Source organism: Solanum stenotomum, chromosome 9, assembly GCF_019186545.1.
Source record: "Solanum stenotomum isolate F172 chromosome 9, ASM1918654v1, whole genome shotgun sequence".
NCBI classification, from domain to species: Eukaryota; Viridiplantae; Streptophyta; class Magnoliopsida; order Solanales; family Solanaceae; genus Solanum; species Solanum stenotomum.
Window position 1 is genome coordinate 53,208,505 of NC_064290.1, and position 24,344 is coordinate 53,232,848.

A 24,344-nucleotide genomic window follows, 5' to 3' on the forward strand; every position below is an offset into this window, starting at 1 on the left:
TCATAGAGCTCAGACAAACTCGAAGAAATTACTGGATACTTCACTTTTTCATGCAGGTCATTCATCTAGTAAACCAGGAAAAATAAGCATATTAGAAACATAAGGAGGCAAATATTTATAATCACTCAGAGATATTTTGCACATAAAAGATGATAGGTGGTTAGATCATCAAAGTTTTTCTTTAATGTTAAACTTCACATTCAAGGACAAGATAACGTCTCTGCCCACAGACCTGAAGATCTCCGAGTAATTTTTTGCTAAGCACATGAGCAGCAGGTGAGAGCCCTCGCGCACCAGTACAGGCTTCCTGCTCCACTCCTGCACTGGTATTTGTGAAGTTACTTAATTGCTATTCAGAATCTTCGTAAACTTCACCATCATCAGAAAGTTCATCAAAAGCTCTAACATCAAGCTGGTAGCGGAGAATTCCTCCAATGCCACCAAAACCACGGCAAAACTGAGATCCTTCCTGTGATTTGTTGGTAACAAACTCCAAACTACAACCAAATCTCCTGTACTCATTCGCAAACCACTCAAGTAGTGACAATTTATCCTGAACTTCTAATTCAGCATTTGTATCAGGATCACGGAAGTTACTTTGGACAGTGTCTTGCTCCTTGTTCAAGTGTTTGATGATTGTTTCTCCGGAAGTGTTATTTTTTAGCACATACCTATTAATGTCCAGATTTTCCCACACAATAAGGGTCTCAATAGCACCCATTTCCAGAACTTTCAAGGTATCATCAATCCCAAAAACATATTTCCCGGTGTCCTGACTGATCTCCTCAAAATATTTGCCTATCAACTTCTTCTCTTGTATAAATTTCACATTGGCCAAGACCTCAGCAGACAGCTCAATTGCTTGGTTGAAACCATTTTCCCCTCCATAAGAAACATCAACCACATTTAAAATCTTTGCCTGAAGACGAGGATCAAACATATCAGACTGGCTAAGCTCCGTCTTAAAGTCAGCTGATCCAGCTAGTATCAGACCTGAAACGTTGGGCTGGCTGGTGGCAGGATTAATATAGAACTGGGTTGCAAGCTCGGCTGTTTTCCTCACATAGTTGTGACGTTTTTCCATTCGAAGACGAGCAAAACGCAGAGCAGACTGACCTCCTCTTCCATGTTTTTTGGGCAGATCAACACTAAACTTGTGAAGGACCTCCCTGGTATTGCCACTCAATGTCCCAAAAAGTGTCCCGTTCCCATCCATCACAATAAACCCGAACTTGTCATCGGATTCCAAAAGCTCATTCAAGGCTTCTGTGTGGAACTTGTTATCACAAAGATATAGAGATGCATTAATGGGCCTGAAGGGCTCAAAATCAATTGTAACCTTCTTCTCTTTCCCATCTTCAGTTATGATTGTTCCGGTATAAAGCACAAGCCCATTTGGGGGAACCTTGTTATAGAGTTTAAGTCTCTGCTGAGCAGATGTGATTGCACCCAGCACAGATTGACGATTCACTCTACTTTTGATGTTTGATGCAGTTCCGAACTCATCTCCAAGCATCTTAGTGACCCTAGATACTTGATCCCGTGGAGGCATGATTAGAGAAATCATGCTGGTACCATTGCCTCGAGCAGCTTCAAGTGCCTTTATAAGTTTCTTGATCTTCCATATCTCGATATTCTTATCATTATCATGACTGTCAGCCATCACTGAATATCAACCTGTAGTTCAAAGATTATCAGATTAGTAGTACACAGACAAAGACAGTAAGTAGAGCTAACACCAAGTGAAAAAACAAATGCCAAACCATCAAATAAACGAATCAATTGACATCTATTGAGTGCTAAACTTATGACGGGCAGAACCAGTTTATTATTTTCGGGTAAAGTCATAATATCCATTTAGAAGTTAGTATAGGAAATTCCACAAGCTTTGTAAAACATCCAATTTTCCCCACCTCCACAACCGAGCTTTGTAAAGAATCCAATTTTGTACTTCCACAATTAAACATCTACTCTCATTGATAATCTTCGCTAGTTCACTACTTCAACAGGGCCTAGTGTTACAATGACAAATAAGTTCTTCACAGGGGCTAATCTACATAACAAATTTCATTGATCATAACAAGTGTTCAATTATAACGTGTAAGATTCACTTTCTTTCAAAAAAATCCAACAATTTCTCCAATAAAAGCAACTACCATAATATAGATTATACAATAATATCTAGTTTAAATAATCAGTTTCATAGCCCAAACAAGACAAAAAAATACACAGCATCCATAGATAACGTAAATCCTACAGATACTTCACGTAAACAATAATAAAAAGAAAAAAAAAACAAATAATAAATAACAAACGAATAAATCACTCGTCAATATATAAAAAAGGAAACACACAATACTAATATCTAGTTTATACCATCAGTTTCAAAATCCAAAACAAACAAAAAGAAAAGAAACATACACAGAAACGGTAGATAATAATATAACTCGATACTTCACCTAGTTAGATCAATCATACCTTAAATAACCAAATACAAACATAAAGTAGATTATATCATAACATCTAGTTCAAATCAAAAGTTTCATAATACAAACCAAACAGCAACAACAACAAACATAATGTCTGAAGTGGAGTCTAAGGAGGGTAGTGTGTACGCAAACCTTACCCGTTAGAAGGTAGAGAGATTATTTCCGATAGATCCTCAGCTGAACAAACAATAATCCAAACCAAACCCCACACAAAAAAGATACACATGATACATAGATAACAATATAAATCAATAGAGATACTTCACCTAGCTAGATCGATCATACCTCAAATAACCAAAAGATCAAAATAAAAAACAATAAATTAATTTTAAAAAATGAGTATATCACTCATCTATATCTTGAAAAATCACAATTTTCAGTTCACACACAAAAAATCGAAAAAAAAATCCAGTAATTTCTCCAATAAAAGTAACTCACATAAAAATAAATCATACAGTAATATCTAGCTTAAATTATCAGTTTCATAATCTAAACCAAACAAAAAAAAAGCAAAAAAATCACACAATTCGATCGATCAATTCATACCTCAAATAACCAAAAATTATAACAAAAAAATACAAAAAAAAAATAATAAAACCACTCATCAATATGCGAAAAATAAACACAAAATTTCAACTTTCAAACTAAAAAGAATCGAAAACTTATTTTAGCGAACGTACCTTATTACAGAGAGATGAAAAAATAATAATCTACAGATCAATAGAGATGAAAAAAAAATAATCTACAGATCAATAGAGATGAAAGAAAAAACTGACACGGCAGTTTATGGAATTTTAGAGAAAATGGAGGGGCTCTTTTTTATATATAGTTATTCTATAAGGGCCCACAATGAAAATATATTAAAATACCGACTTCTCTTTTTGTGAATTTCCAATTTACTCCCTCTAAAGATATTTTATTCTTTTTTTTTTACTTTAAATAGAAAACGAACACTTGGCTATTACACGTCAATTTTTCCTTGGTATTATTTTATAGAGTTCGAATCAAACTTTTCTTGCGACATGTTATGAATTTTCTTGCGATAGTAATAGGTTGATTAGTGTCACGCTTTTACACGCGTGTTTTGACTATATGTGTTTGTAATAACTCAAAATAGGTGATCTAACCATTGCTACTCATCTTTTGACACGCGTGTTTTGACTATATGTGTTTGTAATAACTCAAAATAGTTAATCTAACCGTTGCTACTCATCTAAACATATCAATAGTCATTACGAGTATGCAATGCTCTGAATTTTGAAAATTTTCACATACCACTCGTAAAATCTCTCCTATGTTAGTTTAAATTCTTTAGAAATGATATCAGGTGAGTATTGAATTTTCCATGAGTAGTATATTTTTGGAGAATAAAATGCATACGTGATACGACTCAACATTTTAGAGAATCCGAGCAACATGAAGTAGTCATTGAGATTGCATACATAAAACATATGATAATGATACTTTCTTTTGATGTTATTTCTTTTAGCATTAAATGTATCATCCGCTTTCTAATCCACAACTTGAACCCATAACCTTCTGATCACACAACGACAACTCTTAATGTGATTAAGAACACAAGTAAATTTACATTTCAATGTATAACAAGACTAATGTTACAATGAACTTCCATAAATTTAACAATTTTCAGTTTTTTCTGACTATACAATTGTGTTACATAGATGCAGAAAATTAGAGTAACATCAAAGTTATATATGCACATAACATATACATTTTTGGACAAATTGTCATTTGTGTTCTCTACTGGACAAGCCATGGAGCATTTCTTCTTGAAATGTACATTGATCGATAGGATGGCAACTCGAGCAGGACGTGCTGCAGTTTCAGCTTTAAAGTTCGAAGAAGCTTACGTTTGGTGCACAGAGTCTTCAGTTTCATGGTAATGAGGATGTTTCTGCTGTTAAAAGATTGAATTCTCGTTCTAAGGTCCACGAAGACTTGTTCTGATGGTTGACGTTGTAGACGTACTCCAGGAAGTATCCGCCATAGGTGATCATAGGTATAGTAGCTCTACAGAGTCAAATACAGATCAAAGTAGATAGATGAGTTAGAATTCCGAAGATCAGTCAAATTTTCTAAGCACAAACCCGAAGAATTTACTGAGACTTGGAATACAATGATAGAATTGGCACTTCGGTCGCTCATTGCTAGAGACTTATCATACTAGTTAAAATTTTATCACAAAATCAGGGCGAACAATATAGAAACCCCAAAAAAGACCTTCAACATTTCTATGGAAGTTGCTTAACAATAATCAACACAGTCCATATAGATGCACAATAATTAACTATGTGTCACATAAATGGATACGCAATTACGTTCTCACCGTAGTACCACATGTTCAGGTGTTGCTGTCTCGTCAAATTTCTCTATTTTGCGGATCAACGTATTACTGCATGATATTATTTACGAAAAAAGTTTAATGAGAGAATTTCAGCGAGATTTATTTCATATAGCTAGAAAAGTAGGCTAATATATGTCCAATCTGAAGAAAGACAACTTGAATTCAATAAAAGACTACAGAAGACAATTTAGCTTGCCTTTGTTAAACACGTATCAAAAGTTGCAAATACTTGTGCCAATTTAGTATATGTCAAAAACACCAAATTTAGTTGATATAATGTGTGGATTGAATACAATACCTTCTCACGCCAGCCGGGACAGCATGATGCAGTATGCAATGCTGAGCAGGATCCAGGGCATCGTTAATAGTATGAGGTACTTTTATTGATCCTAGAAGACCAGAAGACCTTGTACAATTTACAGTAGAAGTAAGAAGAGCAACAAAAAAAGCAAAGTAAATTAGGTCTAATTATTGGATTACGAAATAGAGATGTGCATACTGATGTAAGAACTAATTCCGGGAAAAGGTGAAAAAATCTAATAGCCAAATGAGCCCGTCAATTATATTCTAAAAGAAGACAAGAAAGTGAAATGGGGATGAGAAAGGGAAACAAAGATATAATTTTTTGCTCTCTAGCCATTAGCCAATGTTCGGATTCGAGATGCTTATACAATCCTAAAAGATGTTGGTGTCCATGCTTATTGCACTTGAGAAATTGAGTTCTCACCTTTGATTTGAGGGTGAACCCAAAGAGAAAACATGAACAGAACCAGAAGAACTAGTCGCAAGAAGAATATCTGGAAGTTCTGCCGCTGGCGCGAATGACAAAGAAAAGATATTTGAAGAGTATGATCCTCTCCTGAAGCTATACAACTGCCAATGGATAAGATAAGATCCATTAAGATACTAAAATGATAATCAATCAAAAGGCGTAATTCAAGTGAAGTTGTAACACAGAAGCATCAATTACCAACAATGTAATGACATGTAACATAACATATCGCAAGTGAAGCAGCACTTTCTCACTAGGTAGCTACCTATATCTCTTTGATACGATAATCACTTTAACTACCTGTTTATCGTTCTTATTTATCCCAAATAGGACTTGATATTTTTAAAATATATTGTTTAGAAAGAACGGTAAAGTCATATTTGTTGGAACTGCAAAGTGAACTATTTCATACATAGTTATCTCTTTTCAATGTTTGTCTAGTTTTGACTTGACACGAAGTTTAAGAAAACTCCGTACAATGTTAGACCACTTGTACAAAGCAAACTTCATTCATGACTTTGCAGTTTACTTTGCAGTTCGAACATTGTCCTTCCGTTTCAATTTGTTTGTTTAGTTTTGACTTGGTACGAAGTTTAAGAAAATAAAGGAACTTTTGAATCTTGTGTTCTTAAATTAAAGATATGTAGGATGTACCAAAATGTCATTTAATCTTGTGGTCTTACGCATGCCCGGTGGAAAGTTAGAAGTAAAGAGTTGCCAAAAAAAGAAAGTAAGACAGACAAATTGAAACGGAAGGAGTACTTATTAGTATCACATTTAGATACAAATATGCTTGAGGGTTCACCTTAGTTGCATCTGAAACAAGATGAATTCTGATCATGGTCCCTTGTTCAGATGCTGTTGCAATGTGAGTTCCACCTGATGAAAGACTCAAGACAGCCAATGGTGAGCGATGAGCATCTATCTGCATTTTATAACAGCAATCGAGATAAGATAAAATCCCACCATCTTGTAAAGGATAAGAAAGAGAAAATGATGGTTAAATAGTTGGTTCAAAACTAGGAAAATGCTAAACTCCTCAAAGTTATGATGTATAACATCTCAAATCCGTTGATCTTATTAAAGACGATTGCGTAATATCAAATACATAACAGTAAGAAACACACCTCACAGTGCAAACGGAGGTCAGAAACATTATAGACTAACAATGATCCTTTGGTTGTACTTGCTGGAAGGGCCAAAAATGAACCATCCAAGCTGGGTGAAAATGCACAAAGTCCTAAAAATTGAAACAAAAATTTGTTGATAAGAAAAGAAAATGTGCTAGGCCAACTGGAAATTTTATAGCATCCACTTCATTAAACAAAAACTTGAAAGGTATAACACAGTGACTTCTTTTATTCTTTCCTTTTCTGTTGATCTTTTTAGGCGGGGTGGGGAATGTCATATCCAATGATTATTCGAGTCATATTCTAATCCAATCTAGTTTACAAGATTGACAGTGAGCCATTAAAACTTGAACAAAAAACTTTCAAACAGACCTTTTGGATTCAGCACCGTATCAATTGTGTCCAGTATCTTAAGACTATTTATATCATAAATAAATGTCTTCTCCTGCAATATGACAATCAATCTGCAAATTCGAGGACGTTGTTTTGAAAAAGAATCGAAAAGGGAAAAATAAAAAAATATGAGTTGTTAATCAAGATTGACAAAAGTTTTTTTTTTGAACTAATTGACATGCTTATTTCCACACAAACACCGTTTGTTCGTTTAATACAATTATGCAGAACCCACCAAACAGATGAGCAAATGTGTTATGCTGCGGTGTACTGATAGCCTTACTGCAGAGATTGACAAAAGAATTGCTTGGCATTAACAATCAAGTTACAAAGACCAAATATATCCTTTCTGTTCTGATTCAGAATCAAAGTGCATAGTTCATACTACAGGGAAAAAGAATCCTAACAGCCACAAGAAAAACAATTCATTTGTCTTACTTTCCTTATTAGTCCGTTCAAAAAGAATGTGTCTTTCCATTTTTTGGCAACTCGTCAATTCTAACTTTCCACATGACATGTTTAAGACCACACGATTAAAGGGCATTTTGGTACATTCTACATATCTTTAGTTTAAGACCACAAGATTCAAAAGTCTTAGTTACTTTCTTAAACTCTATGCCAAGTCAAAACTAGACAAACAAATTGAAATGGAGGGAGTGTGTAAGTCTTTTGTTGCAACATGACATTTTAATTAGTATGATCTCGAGACTCAGACTAATGATAGTAACCATTGTCAGTTCAATGGGAACAAAAATTTAGTATCAGCTAGCAGAATGAAATAAGGAGATTGCTTTTGCATCTCTGCCAGGATGAGACTATTGTCTGTGCATTTCAAAATGAATTCTTATAGATTGTTTAATTTCTTTTATTAAGATAAAGATATGGAGAAGATTTTTGGTATATTTCACATATCTTTAGTTTAAGACTACAAGATTAAAAAGTCTTCTTACTTTCTTCAACTTTGTACCAAGTCAAAACGAGACAAACAAATTGAAACGGAGGGAGTAAAAGTATGAATGGATTGTCATTATGGATAGAATAGAATCCACTTTCTAGGCCGTTGGAATTTCTTAACTCATTCAGCTAGATTTAAGTCGATAGTCTAGCATTATCATGCAAGAAACTCCACCTTCGATAAACCAAAAAGGCAATCAACCTGCAGGAGTATAGCTTTATTCAATATAATCTACAACTTTCTTTGAATAAAAAAAGTTCACCCCTCTAAAACATTAAACTCTGAATACAACATGTCATACAAATGAAAAACCGACCAACGAGAATGTTCAACGAGTCAAATGTAGTTTACCTTTTCTTATTCATGCGAACAGCAAGGATTGAAGTTAAGAAGTTAAGTTCCTCAAGAGCTACTCCAGTCACAGTATTAAACAAACACAGTCTTCGAGGTGACAAAGACGGCTGTTGAAACGACATAAGTAGTAAGAAGCTCATCAGAAATCTAGTAGATCAATGACTAGTTAAAAGGACTACAATTAGAGCATAGTAAATTACGAAACCTGTTCACCAGCTCCAACAATTGCGAGAAGGCTTGAGCTAAACAACATTTCTACTATAATAAATGCTCCAGCAACTACCAAAAAAAAATCAATTTGTAAGGACATTACAGCTAATTTGTATCCCAAACTTTGTAATGCAAATGCAACAAAAAAGATCATGATGTTAAAGATTATTATATCCCGTAGGTTCCATTTTGACACTAAATATTTAAACTTTCAGCTGGATATTGATTTATCAACTACAAAGAAGCAACAAAACAACAATAACTACACATCAATCTCAAACAAGTTTGAGTCAGCTATACCCCTTAAATAAAGATACCATTATTATATGAATTTCCTTCTAGCTGATCTATACAACAAAGCAATTACACTTAAAAGTTGTGCAACTTTCTGATTTTACAAAAGTATTTGAACTTGGTAAATTATGGAACCTGTTCACCAGCCCCAACAATTGCGAGAAGGCTTGAGCTAAACAACATTTCTACAATGATGAATGCTCCACAAGCCCTCGGGACTTGACACTTGGACGCTGGAAAGCTTGCCCCAGGGTCCTTCGTTTGGAACTGTCCTTTTTCTTTCCAAAGTGGAATCCCCCCTTGCTTCCTCCCCTTTGACAGGTGCCAAACTCCACTTTTGTTGTTGCCACTTGCCAGGTAGAATGATTCATTCAACCTTGGTATCGGCAACCAAGACACCATTCTCTATCGAATGAATCTTCAAATCATCATCTTCAAACCACGACTCCAATCACGGTTTCCAGCTGATTAGTCTCAGGTGACAAGGGCAGGTTAACACTTCATAAAATGCGCTTTGACAGCAGCTACTAAAAAAATCAATTTGTCACGATACTGAAGCTAACTTGTATCACTAACTTGCACCCAAGGTGTGGGCATGTGGCTTGGTGGTCAATGGGGTGGATCAAGAACCATGAAGTCGCAAGTTGAAATCCTACCAGAGGCAAAAACACTAGGTGATTTATCTCTCCGAGCCTTAATCGATAGAGTTACCCTAAGAACTAGACAAAGTACGTGCAAGCTTCCCCAAACACCACGATTATATAAACTTTGTAATACAGATGCAACGAAAAAGATCATAACTTTAAAGATTGTTATATCACATATGTTCCATTTTGACACTAAATTATTCAACTTTTCAGCTGGACATTGATTTATCAACTACAAAGAAGCAACAAAACAACAATAACTACACATCAATCTCAAACAAGTTCAAGTCAGCTATACCCTTTTAATAAAGATACCATTTTTATCTGAGTTTCTTTCTAGCTAAATCTTTACAACAAAACAACTAAACTTCCTAATTTCTCCAAAATATACAAATCAAAATCAAAACTTTATAAGCTTTAAAGAAACCCTTTTTAGCTCATAACTAAATACTAAACATTTTTTTAAAAAAAAAACAGCAGATCGCTACTTACCTCTTTCATAAAGGAGCCTTCCAGTATTACAATCAAAAATTTTGAACCCTTCCCTTGTTCCAATAGCAAAGCAACTAAATAAAGCAACTAAAACAATTAAAAAAATATTACAACAAATAGCTAAATCAAGATTGAGAAATCATTAATACCCACAAAAAAAATTCTTGTAAAATTGAGGATTACCTGTTGTCTTGATTGAAGGAAGCACAAAGAATTGGGTAAGAAGAGGGTTGATTTGCCATCTAATTCTTTTTTTTTCTAAGAAAATAAATTTGCAGAGAAAGCTTGAAGATGCAGTAAACAGAGTTTAAATAGTTTTTTTGTTTTGTTTTTCCCAAACGTGCCCGCTAATTATACGAAGCTCGATTAATTTGGATACGTATATAAGAATTATTTTCTCAAAGGTGGCGACATAAGTTTTTCTAGGTCAAAATTATAATTTGAAGACATTTAATTAAGAGGTGTTAGATATCTATATTGGATCAAGCTTGACTAACTCAGATATGCAATATAGGGCTCATTATTTAGGATAATGACGTTATTTTTTGTATTCAAATTGAAACTTGAGAGATTTGACTAAAGAGTGTTCAATATCTACATTAAGCCTCCACTAATTTGGATATGAACATAGGCTCATTTTTAGGATGTCAACTTGATTTTTATTATATTCGGGATGAAATTCAAGACATCTGATGAGTAGAGGATCACAATTTATGTTAGAAAGTTTGAAAAAAATGATCTCTTTTGAGTATGCATTCAATAATTGAGATAAAATTAAATTTATTTATAAAATAATAATTTTAGTCTTCGTTAACTATTTATCGAACTTTATTTTTTAGAATTGATAAGATGAATGAATGTTATTTTTTATTTATTTGAGAAAATACATCAAATCCTCTCTGAACTTGGCTGCAAAACATACTTTAGTATTTGAACTATACGAGCATTTAAATATCTTCTAAACAACTTTCAAGTGAATTAAATACCCCCTTAATGGCTGATGTAGCAAATAAAAAAATGACCAGCGCGTAAATAATATAAAATTAAAGAGAAAAAAAAAAATTGGGCTACTTTTATTTTCTTTTCGGCCAATAAGAGTTTTTCACTTCATCTTCCTCACACCCCACCTCCCCTATCCACCAACAACCCTAGCATTTTTTCTTCCTCACACCCCACCACTCCTTGCCACCACCTGCACCACTTCTTCATTTTCTTCTTTGAACTCCCCACTTTCTTTTTCTTTCTTCGAAACCCCCCTTCACCCTCACCTTATTTCTCCTTCTTCGATGAACCCCTCTTCTCCCCTTTTTCTCCTTCTTCGAAACATACCCCCATTTATTTTCTATCAGTAAATAAGAATTTATTCTCACTTATTTTTAATTGTTATGAACAAGGAAAAAAATGAAAACAATCAACAACTTATTTTTGCTTCAAGATCACTATTTATAGAAGTGTTTATTGATTTGATGAACTTAAAAGCTTTCTTTAATGAAAAATTATACTTTTTTCATCTCTAATTAAATTTTTAGTTGTTACTATTTATTTATTTTGATAAAGTGCCTTAAAGATGGAATGTTTTTAGTAAAAATGGTCTTGAGAATTTTGAATTCGTGCAGTTAGATCTTTTTTGAGAATTTTAATTTTTTTTATAATCTTGGATGAATTTTTCTTTTTCTTTTTTTTTTCCTTTCTAAAATTGTGAATTAAAAAAAAAAGGAATAAAAAACTCAAAATTTAAATAATTATCAATGTGGCTCTGACATGACAACAATGTGGTACTGATGTGTCGATGACATGACGCGTGTGGAATGCACTTGCCATGTGAGACTGGTCTTATAAATTTAGGGTGAATTTAAATTCACTTGGAATGGAATTAGGGGTAAATAATTATATATAAAGTTAAAGTGCTAAAGTAAATTTTGTTGCCAAGAAGGGATTTTAAGTGTTTTCCCGATCTATTTCTAGAATGAGGCGCAGTTTTTTTTAGATGTAATTTGCTTCTCCTTCTTTTCTGTTTTTTTTAAAATATATATATTATTCTTTTAATAGCTATTACATTTTATTATTATTATCAAAGCTTGAATTCGTATACTATAGTTTTATATGACTATTACTATTATCAAAGCTTGAATTATTAATATGATATGTTTAAATTGTTAGGCCTGTGCGCTCATCTATGAAGGATAAATAGCTTGGTTATGATGTGAAGTCAAAGAGAAATAAACAACTACTATTAAAAATCATGAACATGTCATTAATGTCATAATTATAATAAAATTTTAGTATTTGAACAATTTCAACTAACGTAAAAAGTTTGAACTTTTTTTATGTATAATATTTGTATATTGAATAGAAAGTTTACATATTTTTAATCGAGTAGTTAAATATGTAATTAATTTTATTTGGCCAAAGTTCATCTAGTTGGACGTCAAAATTCTAGTCCACTTCATTAGCCCAAAAATCACGATCTTCATTTTTTATCAAGTCTGACGATGAAGTGTGAATCAAGATCATAAGCAATCGATTTCAAGTTTTTCATTTGTGAAAGTTGAGTCTCAAGCCCGAATTCGTTACAATCATCAAATTATTTTTCACGACCTAACAAATTCAAGGGCAAACTATTCAATCAAATCTGAAGTTTATCAAGTTCAAGATCAACCATTAGCACTTATTACTTTTTTGTTTTTTTTTTAAAATCTCATTTGGTGTTGGATATTTGGATTGAATTTTGAGCAACATACAAAAATAACTATATTTATAGGATAAATGAATACCAATAGCTATAAGTATGTTATTTACAATAAATGACTATAATTTAAATCACTTTTTCGTTGTATTTTTGTATAGTTTTTTATTTTTTTATTTATACATTAATACATCTTTAAGTACAACAAACTAAATAAGGAATTGACTCTAAATATAATCCACTATCCTTACATTATGTCCATACAATGAGCAACTTTCCATAATTAACTTTATAAATAAAAATTACTTATTTAAAGACATATCAGATCATATTCTTTATCAGTTTAACAAAAATTGTGATATATACATCATACTCAATTTTCTTGTTGTCTCCATATTTCTTATTCTGGCGTTGTAAAGGTATTAATAATTTTTTTTGTTAATTCAAGTTATTGTATGTAAGCAAATTGTTGAATTTGTGAATGAAGGTTAAGTATTTCGATTTTGAATAGGTGAACTACATGGCAATAGATACACTAGTTGTTAAACAAAAAATGAATACACCAATATATAATACAATGAATACATTGTTGTTAAACACAAAAATGAATACGTTGGATACAACTATACTTGTATTCCCTAATCAACTTTTTATCTTAGATATAGTACTTATCTATCTAGATATAACTGTATTCGCAAATCAACATTTCAACTTGTGTTTATATAACAATACAAGTATCTATGTATATAAATATGGATACATTTCAACATTGTTGTTAAGCAAAAATATGGATACATTAGACAAACGAGCAAAAAAGATACAATTTGTGGGTATCAAACTGTATAAGTATGGATATACATTAGACAAACGAACAAAAGAGATACAGTTTGTGGGTATCAAACTGTATAATTATTCTTTTAAATAAAATTTTGAAAAGGCCAACAATATAGTATTGATGTATCCAACTATACTTGAATTCCCTAATTAAATTTGACAGAGTACTTATGTATTCAAATATAATTGTATTCACAGATCAATAGTTCAACTTGTGGTTATATAATAATACAAATGTCTATGTATATAAGTATTCTATTATATACAAATTGACAATGAGAGAACCCTCAATCTCTTTTTTGTTCATGTTCTTCTTGTACTCATTTTTTAACAACTATATACATACGAAATCAAATTTTCAAACAATTTCAATATAAGAGGACAATCCATAATGACAATGGCACACAATACATGTGTTAAGATATATAAGTAAATGACATTAAACTAGAAAAAAAAATAAAAATCTCAATTTCATTAATTTTTCTCTTGTTCCTGCTCGACTGCTCTTTTTTCACACCCACTTGAATCAATATTGTTGACTTTTCTCCTTTTTCAAGATTATTTTTCAATTCTGAACCTTTTTTCCTCTTTACTAATTTTGCATGTTCGATTTCTTCAAGCAGATTTAAGGGTATATATGGTCATTAACCTTTTTTGTTTTTCTTTCGTTATCCATTGCAACAATAGAGCCTGGAATTTTGGCTTGTTGTTGAGTAATACACAAATCAAAAGAAGATAGTTCATCCAACAATTTGTCAAATAAATGTATACCTCTCGTAACCCTTCTTGGAGTATCAATTTCAGCCATTGAAATGGATAAACAAATTCTTGAATCAAAACCCTATGAAAATAGAAGCAAGTGTAGATGTGTAGATATATAATGCTCATAAAAACGAGATAAATATGCAATTAGAAAATACATGATGGATACAAAATCACAAAAATCGCTCCTGCAGTGATGTAAAGGATCTTGAATTTGAATGAATTTGGGAGAAAAAATCAGAAAATATGTCATGTGTGAATATTGATGAAAGAGAAAAATTTGATGATGGTAAACATGAGAAAAGATCACAAATGTGTCTGCCATAATCAATTAGGCATTCAATAATTACTTTCCTATTTAATATTTATTTATTATATTAAATATATATATATAAATACTATTTATTTGTATACAATTAAGTTTGCTATTTATAGTCTAATTATATCCATATAACATGAAAAATATAAAATGTAGGGGCGGCTCAACATGATTAGGGGCCTAAAGCGAAATTTCAATTCGGGGCCTAAAATATAATTAAACCTCATATACATATTTATTCAAAATTTATTTTTCTTACACTATTTAGATGAAAATTATTAGTATTTTAATATTATTTTTTAGTTATTAGTTTCAGGTAAGATTTTATCAACTCAACATTGAAAAACATCCTTTTAGTGAGACAATTATTATATGAATTGTTAACATAATTATACAAGTAATAAGTTGATAAATATTAAATAGAGATAAGATTTAGAACCATAGAATTTGACACAAGAAGTTGATGACTTGGTATACCCCATTTTAATATGATTGTAGTAATGCTTGAGACTAAAATTTAAAACGAAATAAAAAAGAATTTGTAATTCACTTTGTTCAACACTTTTCACTATTAATTCTTATTTTTAACAAAGTACAAAAGATGTTAAAGTGGGTAAATTAATATATTTTTTAAAAAATATAGACTTTTTATCATAAATAATCAATTTTTTCTATAAAAATTTTAACACATAATTTATTCTTGATGGGGCCCCCGAAATTTGGGGGCCTAAGGCAAAAGCCTTAATTCCCAAAGCATAGAGCCGGCACTGATAAAATGTAGCTATTTTTCTTGAATATATATGGATGTTTGCTATATTCTGAAGTTTTTCCTTGAATTTTTTGGTGTTTGGTAAAATATTTTAGGAGGAAGAGATAAAGATATTTTTAAATTAGTAAACGATAGGTAATTTTTGTATTTCCCAGTATTTCAGTTTGCAATTCCTTAAACTCAAATAAATAACCAAATTAACCAAAACAAATTTTATAATAACACTGACACTAAATGTAAATACATTTAATCCTTATTGAACAATTTTGCAAATGCATATATATGTAATTATTTGAATGTAATTGAAACATACATCAACTATAACTATTTGGATCAAATTATGAATGATGGTGATATCCAAGTGTTGGATTTAGCAAGGTGTGAATGGGAAATAAAAAGAGAAAATGGAAAGTGGAAGAACCAATGAAAGTGGGGGAACTAATTTTGGAGGGAAAATGAAAAGTCATCATTGCAAAAGTGCAAATGAAAGGTCATTTTTACCATATTGGTAGAAGAAAGGAACTTGTTGTCCTTATATTAGGAAACACTTCCTTTAGTTCTTAAAGGGTTAAGAAGAAGGTGCCCCTCGCGCCGTCGTCGTCGCTCGGCTTTGGCTTTGGCTTTGGATTTGTCCTTATATTAGGAAACACTTCCTTTAGTTCTTGAAGGGTTAAGAAGAAGGTGCCCCTCGCGTCGTCGTCGCTCGCTCGGCTTCGGCTTCGGCTTCGGCTTCGGATTTGGATTTGGATTTGGATTTGGCAAATGATGTGATTGATTGATAATATTTTTGGACAAAATTTATTTAATCAATCTTGTTAAATCATTTCCTTTCTCTTGTAAATTAATTCAGAATGTTAATTAAATAACAGAATTAATTTGGCGCAACTGAATTAATTTGAAATTCACGTGTAACTATAATCCTTCCAAAAAGTCGTTACTTTTTCCAAACGGTAATCCTTTCGAAAAGTCGTTACTTTTCCCAAAGAACACAATGTTCTGGAAAAAACGGGTTTGAACAGATTTTTCTGAACAGACGCGTTCCTTGCTACAAATAGCTATAAATAAGAGGTCTTTTTTGTTTTTTCAAACACTGAAAATTTTCCTCTCTGCATACATTTTCTTACATAAATAAAATTGTCGATCGACTGAGTCTGTGTGTGCTCTTGTTGCTGTTCTTGCGTTCGCTGAAGTTATTGAAGTTTGAGGTACCGCTACTTCTTTAACAGGTTAATCCGTTTTATCTTCGGAGGAATTAATTTGCAACCTCGGGTACAGTGAGGGGATTAAATTTCTTAAGGAAACACAGTGATTTCTATGGACTCGGATTAAAAATCATTCTATCAATTTCATTTTTTTTGTTTCTGTAGTTTTGACTAACCTGAATACAGGAGATAACACCAAGTTGGCGGCAAATAAGACTTGTTGACAATTCAGGATATACTAATTCTATTTTACCGACTTCCAAATTGTAAGCCCTCATGTCTCTTCTAACTCCGCCTTCTTGCTTTCTATCAAAATCAAACCAATCATCTGTAAAATATATATGATTTGGCTTGACTCCTATAAATTTAAAAGAGTCAATACAACTTGCTTCGTTACGCCCCACGAAGATTGTTGAATCTCTCAAGTTTTTAATCTCCAAAATCAACTTCATCTTCATCAATATTATAAAATTGAGTAACAAGTAATAGTGCACTTGATACTTCAACCAAGTAATAGTGCACTTGATACTTCAACCAAATAGAACTGAACTTGGTGTTGATAAAATATATCATCTAATGTAACAAGTAAATGTGGCTTAAAGTTAGAACATAAATTATAGAATCGGCCACCATAACATATATAATAATATTGGCCCTTATGGTAAATCATAGATGCCACACTAGTTAACCTCAGGGATTTAATATGAGTCCAATTGAGGTCACCGGGATGCCAAAAAGCCAAACCACCACCACTATCATGAACATTGTACCATAACATAAGTACATAATCAGATGTAATAGAAGGATTAGCAGATAAAACAACTTTTATGATGTATTGCACTGTGGGTCTATGGTCAAAATCATGAAAAGCGAGTAAGAGTTTTAGTGAGGGAAGTTGAATTTGGGTACGGGAAAAAGGATGCAACAAATTCATCTCTCCGTCACAACTAGTACTTGCGACAGTGCATAGCCATCCCTCTGTGGGAAAACACTCTGCATTCCTAGCTCCGCTAAACTTTATTTTTGGAAAGAGAGTATAATTCACGCAAAATCATCTTCATGTTTTGCACCAAGCATAAGTAACGGAATTTGGGGAGAAAACACATCAAAATCGTCCTTAATAGCGGCAATTCGCCAAGGGGTACAATAGAACAAAAAGCAATGAAATCTTCAATAACTTTAACACGATTTGCAATGTGAGAGATCAGATCATTGGGAAGTTCTGCCTAATCTGCCATACTTAATTTGAATTAGAAAAAACAAGAGAGAATGTAAGATTTGTAGTAGGGCAGAGAGTTTCTATAGGCGTACAATATCTCTATTCCTATACGGACTCGAATTTTGAAAAAATAAAAAAACATTATCCTACTTGAACTTCAACTTTATTTGGGCTATGATCCAGGCCCAACAGTCTTAACATGTGCTGACATTACTGTTACGATACCAAATTTTATGGAGGATCTTTTATCTCCGCACTATTTAATAGTGTATTTTAAAGGTATATATGTACCCACGTGGACACATTAGTATTTAAAATGATGCAATATTTATGTTGTCCACGTAGGCACATATATACCTTTAAAACACTATTAAATAGTACAGGGGGTAAAAGGTCGTTTTCAAAGTTTGGTATCGTAACAACATTTTTGGTCAAAGTTGGAGTATTTTCAGACTTTTTCCCTATAATATAACCACAAAAAATAGTTTTAAATTTTTTCCCTTACACTAAAGAATGAAATAAAAGTTAAGAATAAGAAACTCAAATAATGATAATCAAAGAAGTAAAAAATAATTTATGAACGAAAAAGATTAAAATATACCTTGAACTTTGCCATGAGGATCATACCCCTACATGATTTTTCTTTAAAAATTAAAAGTTAAAAATATAAATTTAAAACTAATTTTTTCACTTCCCTTAAATGAAGGGTATTATTTTGTAATGATAGGGGTATATGTGAGCCGTTTGTATAACAGAAAGGGTATATATGAGTAACTTTCATAACGAGGGTCATATCAACACTAAATAACAAAGTTGGGAGGTATATCGGATCTTTTTCCCTTAAAAATGCATATGGATGCTCATCGCTCACCATTGGTTGTCTACTCTACTCTTAACAAACACGGTATATTACTTAGTTTCTAATATGTAAACAAAAAAAAGGAGAAAAATATTGTTGGTAAGGCTTTGTATCAAAAGACAAGAGAGAGAAAAGTTGAGTGTAGACATAGGGACTATATTCAATTTTGTACTCACTACAAAGTTCAAAAGGTTAGAAGAGAACACCCTCACAACCAAGGGGACTGGATGTAAGATCCACTTTGGATCCCAATGACGCACTTTCAATTCTATTTGTTTGTTCTTCAAGCGACTTTCGGTCAAACACACTCTCTCTCTATATATATATCAGAATTGGTATAAATATAATACATGCCACCTTATTAATGAATGACTGTGTAGTGCTCATGGTAAATCGTCAAGTTAAAGTTTCTAAGGCCAGTGGTTCGAATCATGTATTTTTCTTACAAATTAACGTGCCTTTTTGTTAATTTGAAAACTTGAACAAACCAACATGCCAAATATGCTAATTTACAAAATTAATGAGAAAGATTTTATAGTTAATTTGAACAAAGTTTTAAAATGAAATTGTTGTGAAATTTCTTTTTTCTTTTCCAAAATAGTTTTTAAAATAAATACTTTTGATGAGTATACAGATTGTGTTTGACCAATTAATTTTAAAAACACTTATAAGCCGCAATTAGTATTTGGCCAAAATTTTTAAAAGCATTTCTTAATCTCTATTAATAATGGTTTTTTGGTTTCCCACCCAGTGTCCGGAGCCCACATTAGAGCTCCGAATAAATTCGAATCGCGCATTGCAGGGCCTATTCAGGATTGGCGCTCCCAACAAGATTTTCTATTGATAATGATTTTTAATTTTTATCGAACATATCTACTTTTTGTTGTTAGTTGTCTTGTCATTTATTATAATAATATTTTACCCAATGGGTCTTTGATTATTTTCTCCTAAAATCATGGTCAAATACCTCATTGAAAAAAAAAAAACAATTACTTTGGGGCCAAACGGGCTATTAAAATTCTCCTATGTAAATATCGAAATCACACTATTATTCATAAAATGTAGCACCCGTCCAACACCTCAAAATTTTGGATCTGCCTCTGTCTTTGAAGGATTCAACACACATTTGTTGACATTTTTTATGAGTCCAAGTAACATAATTAATAAGTAATAGATATTATATATGTTTTGAGATATGTATCCTTCCCTGCAAATCATAGAGCTTCTGCATTGGTATTGTATTGTGGACTGATGACATTCAAGTTCAGCTTACAAATTTTAGAAATAGTTTGAGTTTTGCACAAACAAATAAATATGTAAAACTTTTTTAGAGACATAATACATGCAATTCCTTAATTAATCTCAAATAGATAACTAAAACAAATTTTATAACAACACACTAAATGTAAATACATTTAATCCTCTTATTGAACAATTTTACAAATGCATAAACGTAATTATTTGAATGTAATTAAAACATACACTATTTGGATCACATTATGAATGATGGTGATATCCAAGTTGGGGGGCAAATAAGACTTATTGACAATTCAGGATATATTGATTCAATTTTACCGTCTTCCAAATTGTAAGCCCCCATGTCTCTTCCAACTCCCCCTTCCTGCTCTCTATCAAAATCAAACCAATCATCGGTAAAATATATATGATTTGGCTTTACTCCTGTAAATTTAAAAGAGTCAATACAACTTGCTTCGTTACGCCCCACAAAGATTGTTGAATCCCCCAAGTTTTTAATCTCCTTCAATTCGCCTTTGGTGACATCTAGTTCACAAACTTCAAATTTATATGTCTCAACCGATCTGGCAAAATCAACTTCATCTTCATCAATATTATAAAATCGAGTTACAAGTAATAATGCACCAGATACTTCAACCAGATAGAATTGAACTGGATGTTGATAAAATAAATCATCTAATGTAACAAGTAAATGTGGCTTAAAGTTAGAACATAAATTATAGAATCGGCCACCATAACATATATAATAATATTTGCCCTTATGGTAAATCATAGATGCCACACTAGTTAACCTCGGGGCTTTAATATGAGTCCAATTGAGGTATCCAGGACGCCAAAAAGCCAAACCACCACCACCATCATGAGCATTGTACCATAACATAAGGACATAATCTGATGTAATAGAAGGATTAGCAGATAAAACAGCTTTTATGACGTATTGCACTGTGGGTCTATGGTCAAAATCATGAAAAGCGAGTAAGATTTTGAGTGAGGGAAGTTGAATTTGGGTACGGGAAAAAGGATGCAACAAATTCATCTCTCCGTCACGACTAGTATTTGCGACAGTGCATAGCCATCCCTGTGTGGGAAAACACTCTGCATTCCTAGCTTCGGGGAGAAATAAACGTGAAACTTTATTTTTGGAAAGAGAGTATAATTCGCGAAAATCATCTTCATGTTTTGCACCAAGCATAAGTAATGGAATTTGGGGAGAAAACACATCGAAATCGTCTTTAATAGCGGCAATTCGCCAAGAGGTACAAACAGAACGAAAAACAATGAAATCTTCAATAACTTTAACACGATTTGCAATGTGAGAAATCAGATCATTGGGAAGTTCTGCCCAATCTGCCATACTTAATTTGATTCTGAATTAGAACAAAAAATAAAGAAGAGAATGTAAGATTTGTGCTAGGGCAGAGATATTATGTAGGCGTGGAAGTATCCTATTCCTATACGGACTCGAATTTCGAAAAAAAAAAAGTAAAACATTATCCTAGTTGGACTTTGAATTTATAGAAAATTTTATGAAATAACAAACTATTAATTCAAATTAAATGTTATAGCCATAGTTATTTTAAGTGTAATTCACACCAAATATTTCATTTTTTTGCCATCTGATTCGGTATACAATTAGTCATTTTATATATTTTGGTATAAAATGCATTTGTGTTTGTATAAAGAGAGACAAAAGTTTATATACAAATACAAATACATATATTTTTGTCTTATACAGTTATAATTAAACAAATACATATCTTATTATACAAATTATAATGTATAAATGAATTTATACAAAACTGAACAATTTGTATAAAATTGAATGTTTCTAGCGAATTATACAAATCAAAAACTCCATAGCAAATTTTATATTTGTTATGAAGCGCAATTATGAAAACTATAGTTATAACATACAAATATGATTTTTATGTTTAATGTATGTGAAAATTGCTCTTTATACAATTGCTTCAACTTTATTTGGGCTATGGCCCAATATTTTTAACATGTGCTGACATGGCCCACATATCATTTAATCGGTTAATTAAAAAAAAATAAAGTGGAAAAATTAGGTAACTTTTACGTGAAAAAGAAAATTATCGTAGTTGAACTTGAATACGTGATATAGCTAAGTCGGTTTGTTCTAAATTTGGAGATTTTAATGGAAAAAAGATTGAGCTAGCAATAGCAGCATCGACGCTGATGGAAGTGGAGGTGTGCAAGATAAATATCAATTCTACCTCATATCATATAGTCTGTGGCGGAGTCAGAATTTTCGATAAGCGGGTTTAAAATCTGAAAAAATAGACACATGAAGTAGTCGAAGGGGGTTTGACATCTACTATATATACCTAAAAAATTATTTTAACCATGTAAATATAATACAATTTTCCGCGGAAGGGGGTTCGGATGAACCCCTGATGATAAGGTGGCTCCGCCACTGCATATAGTTACACTTTCTAATAATTGAATCACCTTGTTCGTGTAATAACAACTTTAACATTCAGTGGCGGAGTTAAACTTTTTATGAAGGGTGTGCAAAATTTTTAAAAGTAACGAACAAAAATTTTCAGTGAGTAGGATCTATATCCATCTTGTTCTACCTAGTGATTTTACCATCAACACCGTCAATCACTTTTTTCCCACTAAATACAATGTTTGGAAAAAAATAATTCTCTAATTTGGTTTGCTTTCAAAAATACATTAAGTCATATCAACTGATCATAATGAATGAGTCAAGATTTTACTGAACATGCATTTAAATAAATTATTATTAAGTTTTACTTAAAATTAAAGTTACTTTTCAACCTAACAATTTTGCTACTTTTTTATTTCAATGTATGTATGTTAAATTTCTTTTGTTTTGATAGAAAATATGTGAAAATTCTAATCAAATGTTCCAAATTTCCAAATTCACCTATGAAACTATGAAAAAACTAACCCCTTGTAGTTTAATTTTTCAAACCTCCTAATTAGGAGGAAATGGAGAAGTGTAATTTATATAACCTTCTTTTTAATTCTTTAAGTAGAAACTCATTAAAAATATTATTTTATATTTACAAATTAATTATAGAAACTCATTTAAAATATTGTTTTATATTTAGAAATTAATTAAAATTTCAGTTAAATTTAATATTTTTCCTTTTTTAAATTTATCTAGCACAGTTAAAATTTTGAGATTCAAATTTTTAAACTTAGACTGTGAATTCAAAAATAGTAGCTTTTAAAACAAAATTTATATATTTAAAAATTATATAAAAATAATTTAAATGTACAATAATTAATAATTTAAAATATTTCAAAGACATATAAAAAATTTGATTGACTTTTAATATTTTATGAATATCATATAACTTGAAATGGAAAAAATAATTATTTACCCACAAAAGGTTGTGATTTTGACAAAATAAAAAAAAAAAGTAAAGACAGTACTAAGATTCGAACTGCAGACCTTGGCATCCATTTTAAATACTCTCCGCTACACTATACGCTGTACCTATGTCAAAGGTGTGCAAATAAAATTCAATAAATTTGGACTTATGTAAATAGTGTAATTTTCCGTCGAAGAGTTTTCACTTGCACATGCTTATTAGGCTGTAGCTCCCCCTGTTAACATTACTTAATTGCATCCACAATAGCTTTCATGTATAATATTTATGTACTAGGTCTCTGTGTCTATGGAGATGTGTACCCTCAACAAATTTATTACTATCAAATAAAAAAATTGAATCAAACCGAACCAAACAATAAATTTTTGATTTTGGTTTTAACCAATAATCGATCCAAACCGAACCATGAACACCCCTAATTGTCATCGATGAATTCCTGAAATTCCTCCGCAAATCAATTTGAAATTTGTATTTTTCAAAAAAATTCATCGAGCTCACTGAGAAAACGCATGGTGAAAATATATACTTATTAAAATAATGGGAAGCTTTTTTGGTAGTGATTTTATCTTAAATTTCTTTTGAGCATTTTGTATGTTTATTTGTGTGATAGATATAAATAAGCATATATCTGAAATTATAGTTGGAAGAATGGTCAACTAAAATATTTCAATTTTGGTGATTGCTAGACTAAGTTTTTGATTTAATTGATAAGAAGTTGTTGTGGTAAAAGAAATTGGAAGCTGTATTTGTGTCTACTATTTTAAAAATCTTGCCTCAATTAAGTACTATATTGGGAAATGTGGCTATAATTGAGACTTTGAAATCCATTTCCTTCTCTTGAACATTATTTGAGAGGCTATATTACAGGAAGTGATGTACTAGTATTTGAAAAAATAGGAAATACAGTATAATTTCTGCCATACTTAATTTGAATTTGAATTATAAAAAAT

General features: G+C 31.7%; 3 protein-coding genes across 3 annotated transcripts; all 3 read right to left on the reverse strand.

The window, feature by feature from the left end:
* Positions 1-274: 274 nt before the first annotated feature.
* On the reverse strand, positions 275-3,226 carry LOC125876995 (eukaryotic peptide chain release factor subunit 1-3-like). The gene is made up of 2 exons (XM_049558299.1): positions 3,170-3,226; positions 275-1,677 (listed from the first exon to the last, which is right to left on the reverse strand). Exon 2 carries the CDS (start codon positions 1,661-1,663, stop codon positions 350-352), a length of 1,314 nt encoding a protein of 437 aa, XP_049414256.1. The 5' UTR covers positions 1,664-1,677; positions 3,170-3,226; the 3' UTR covers positions 275-349.
* Positions 3,227-4,055: 829 nt separating this feature from the next.
* LOC125876996 (autophagy-related protein 18b) lies at positions 4,056-10,416 on the reverse strand. Its single transcript, XM_049558300.1, has 11 exons — positions 10,285-10,416; positions 10,102-10,175; positions 8,664-8,737; positions 8,456-8,565; positions 7,129-7,220; positions 6,754-6,866; positions 6,432-6,551; positions 5,582-5,727; positions 5,153-5,260; positions 4,837-4,902; positions 4,056-4,520 (listed from the first exon to the last, which is right to left on the reverse strand). Exons 1-11 carry the CDS (start codon positions 10,341-10,343, stop codon positions 4,385-4,387), a joined length of 1,098 nt encoding a protein of 365 aa, XP_049414257.1. The 5' UTR covers positions 10,344-10,416; the 3' UTR covers positions 4,056-4,384.
* A 9,827-nt stretch (positions 10,417-20,243) lies between these two features.
* LOC125877658 (putative F-box protein At1g65770) lies at positions 20,244-21,362 on the reverse strand. The gene has a single exon (XM_049558886.1). The coding sequence runs from the start codon at positions 21,360-21,362 to the stop codon at positions 20,244-20,246; it is 1,119 nt and encodes a 372-aa protein (XP_049414843.1).
* Between the last annotated feature and the right edge of the window lie 2,982 nt (positions 21,363-24,344).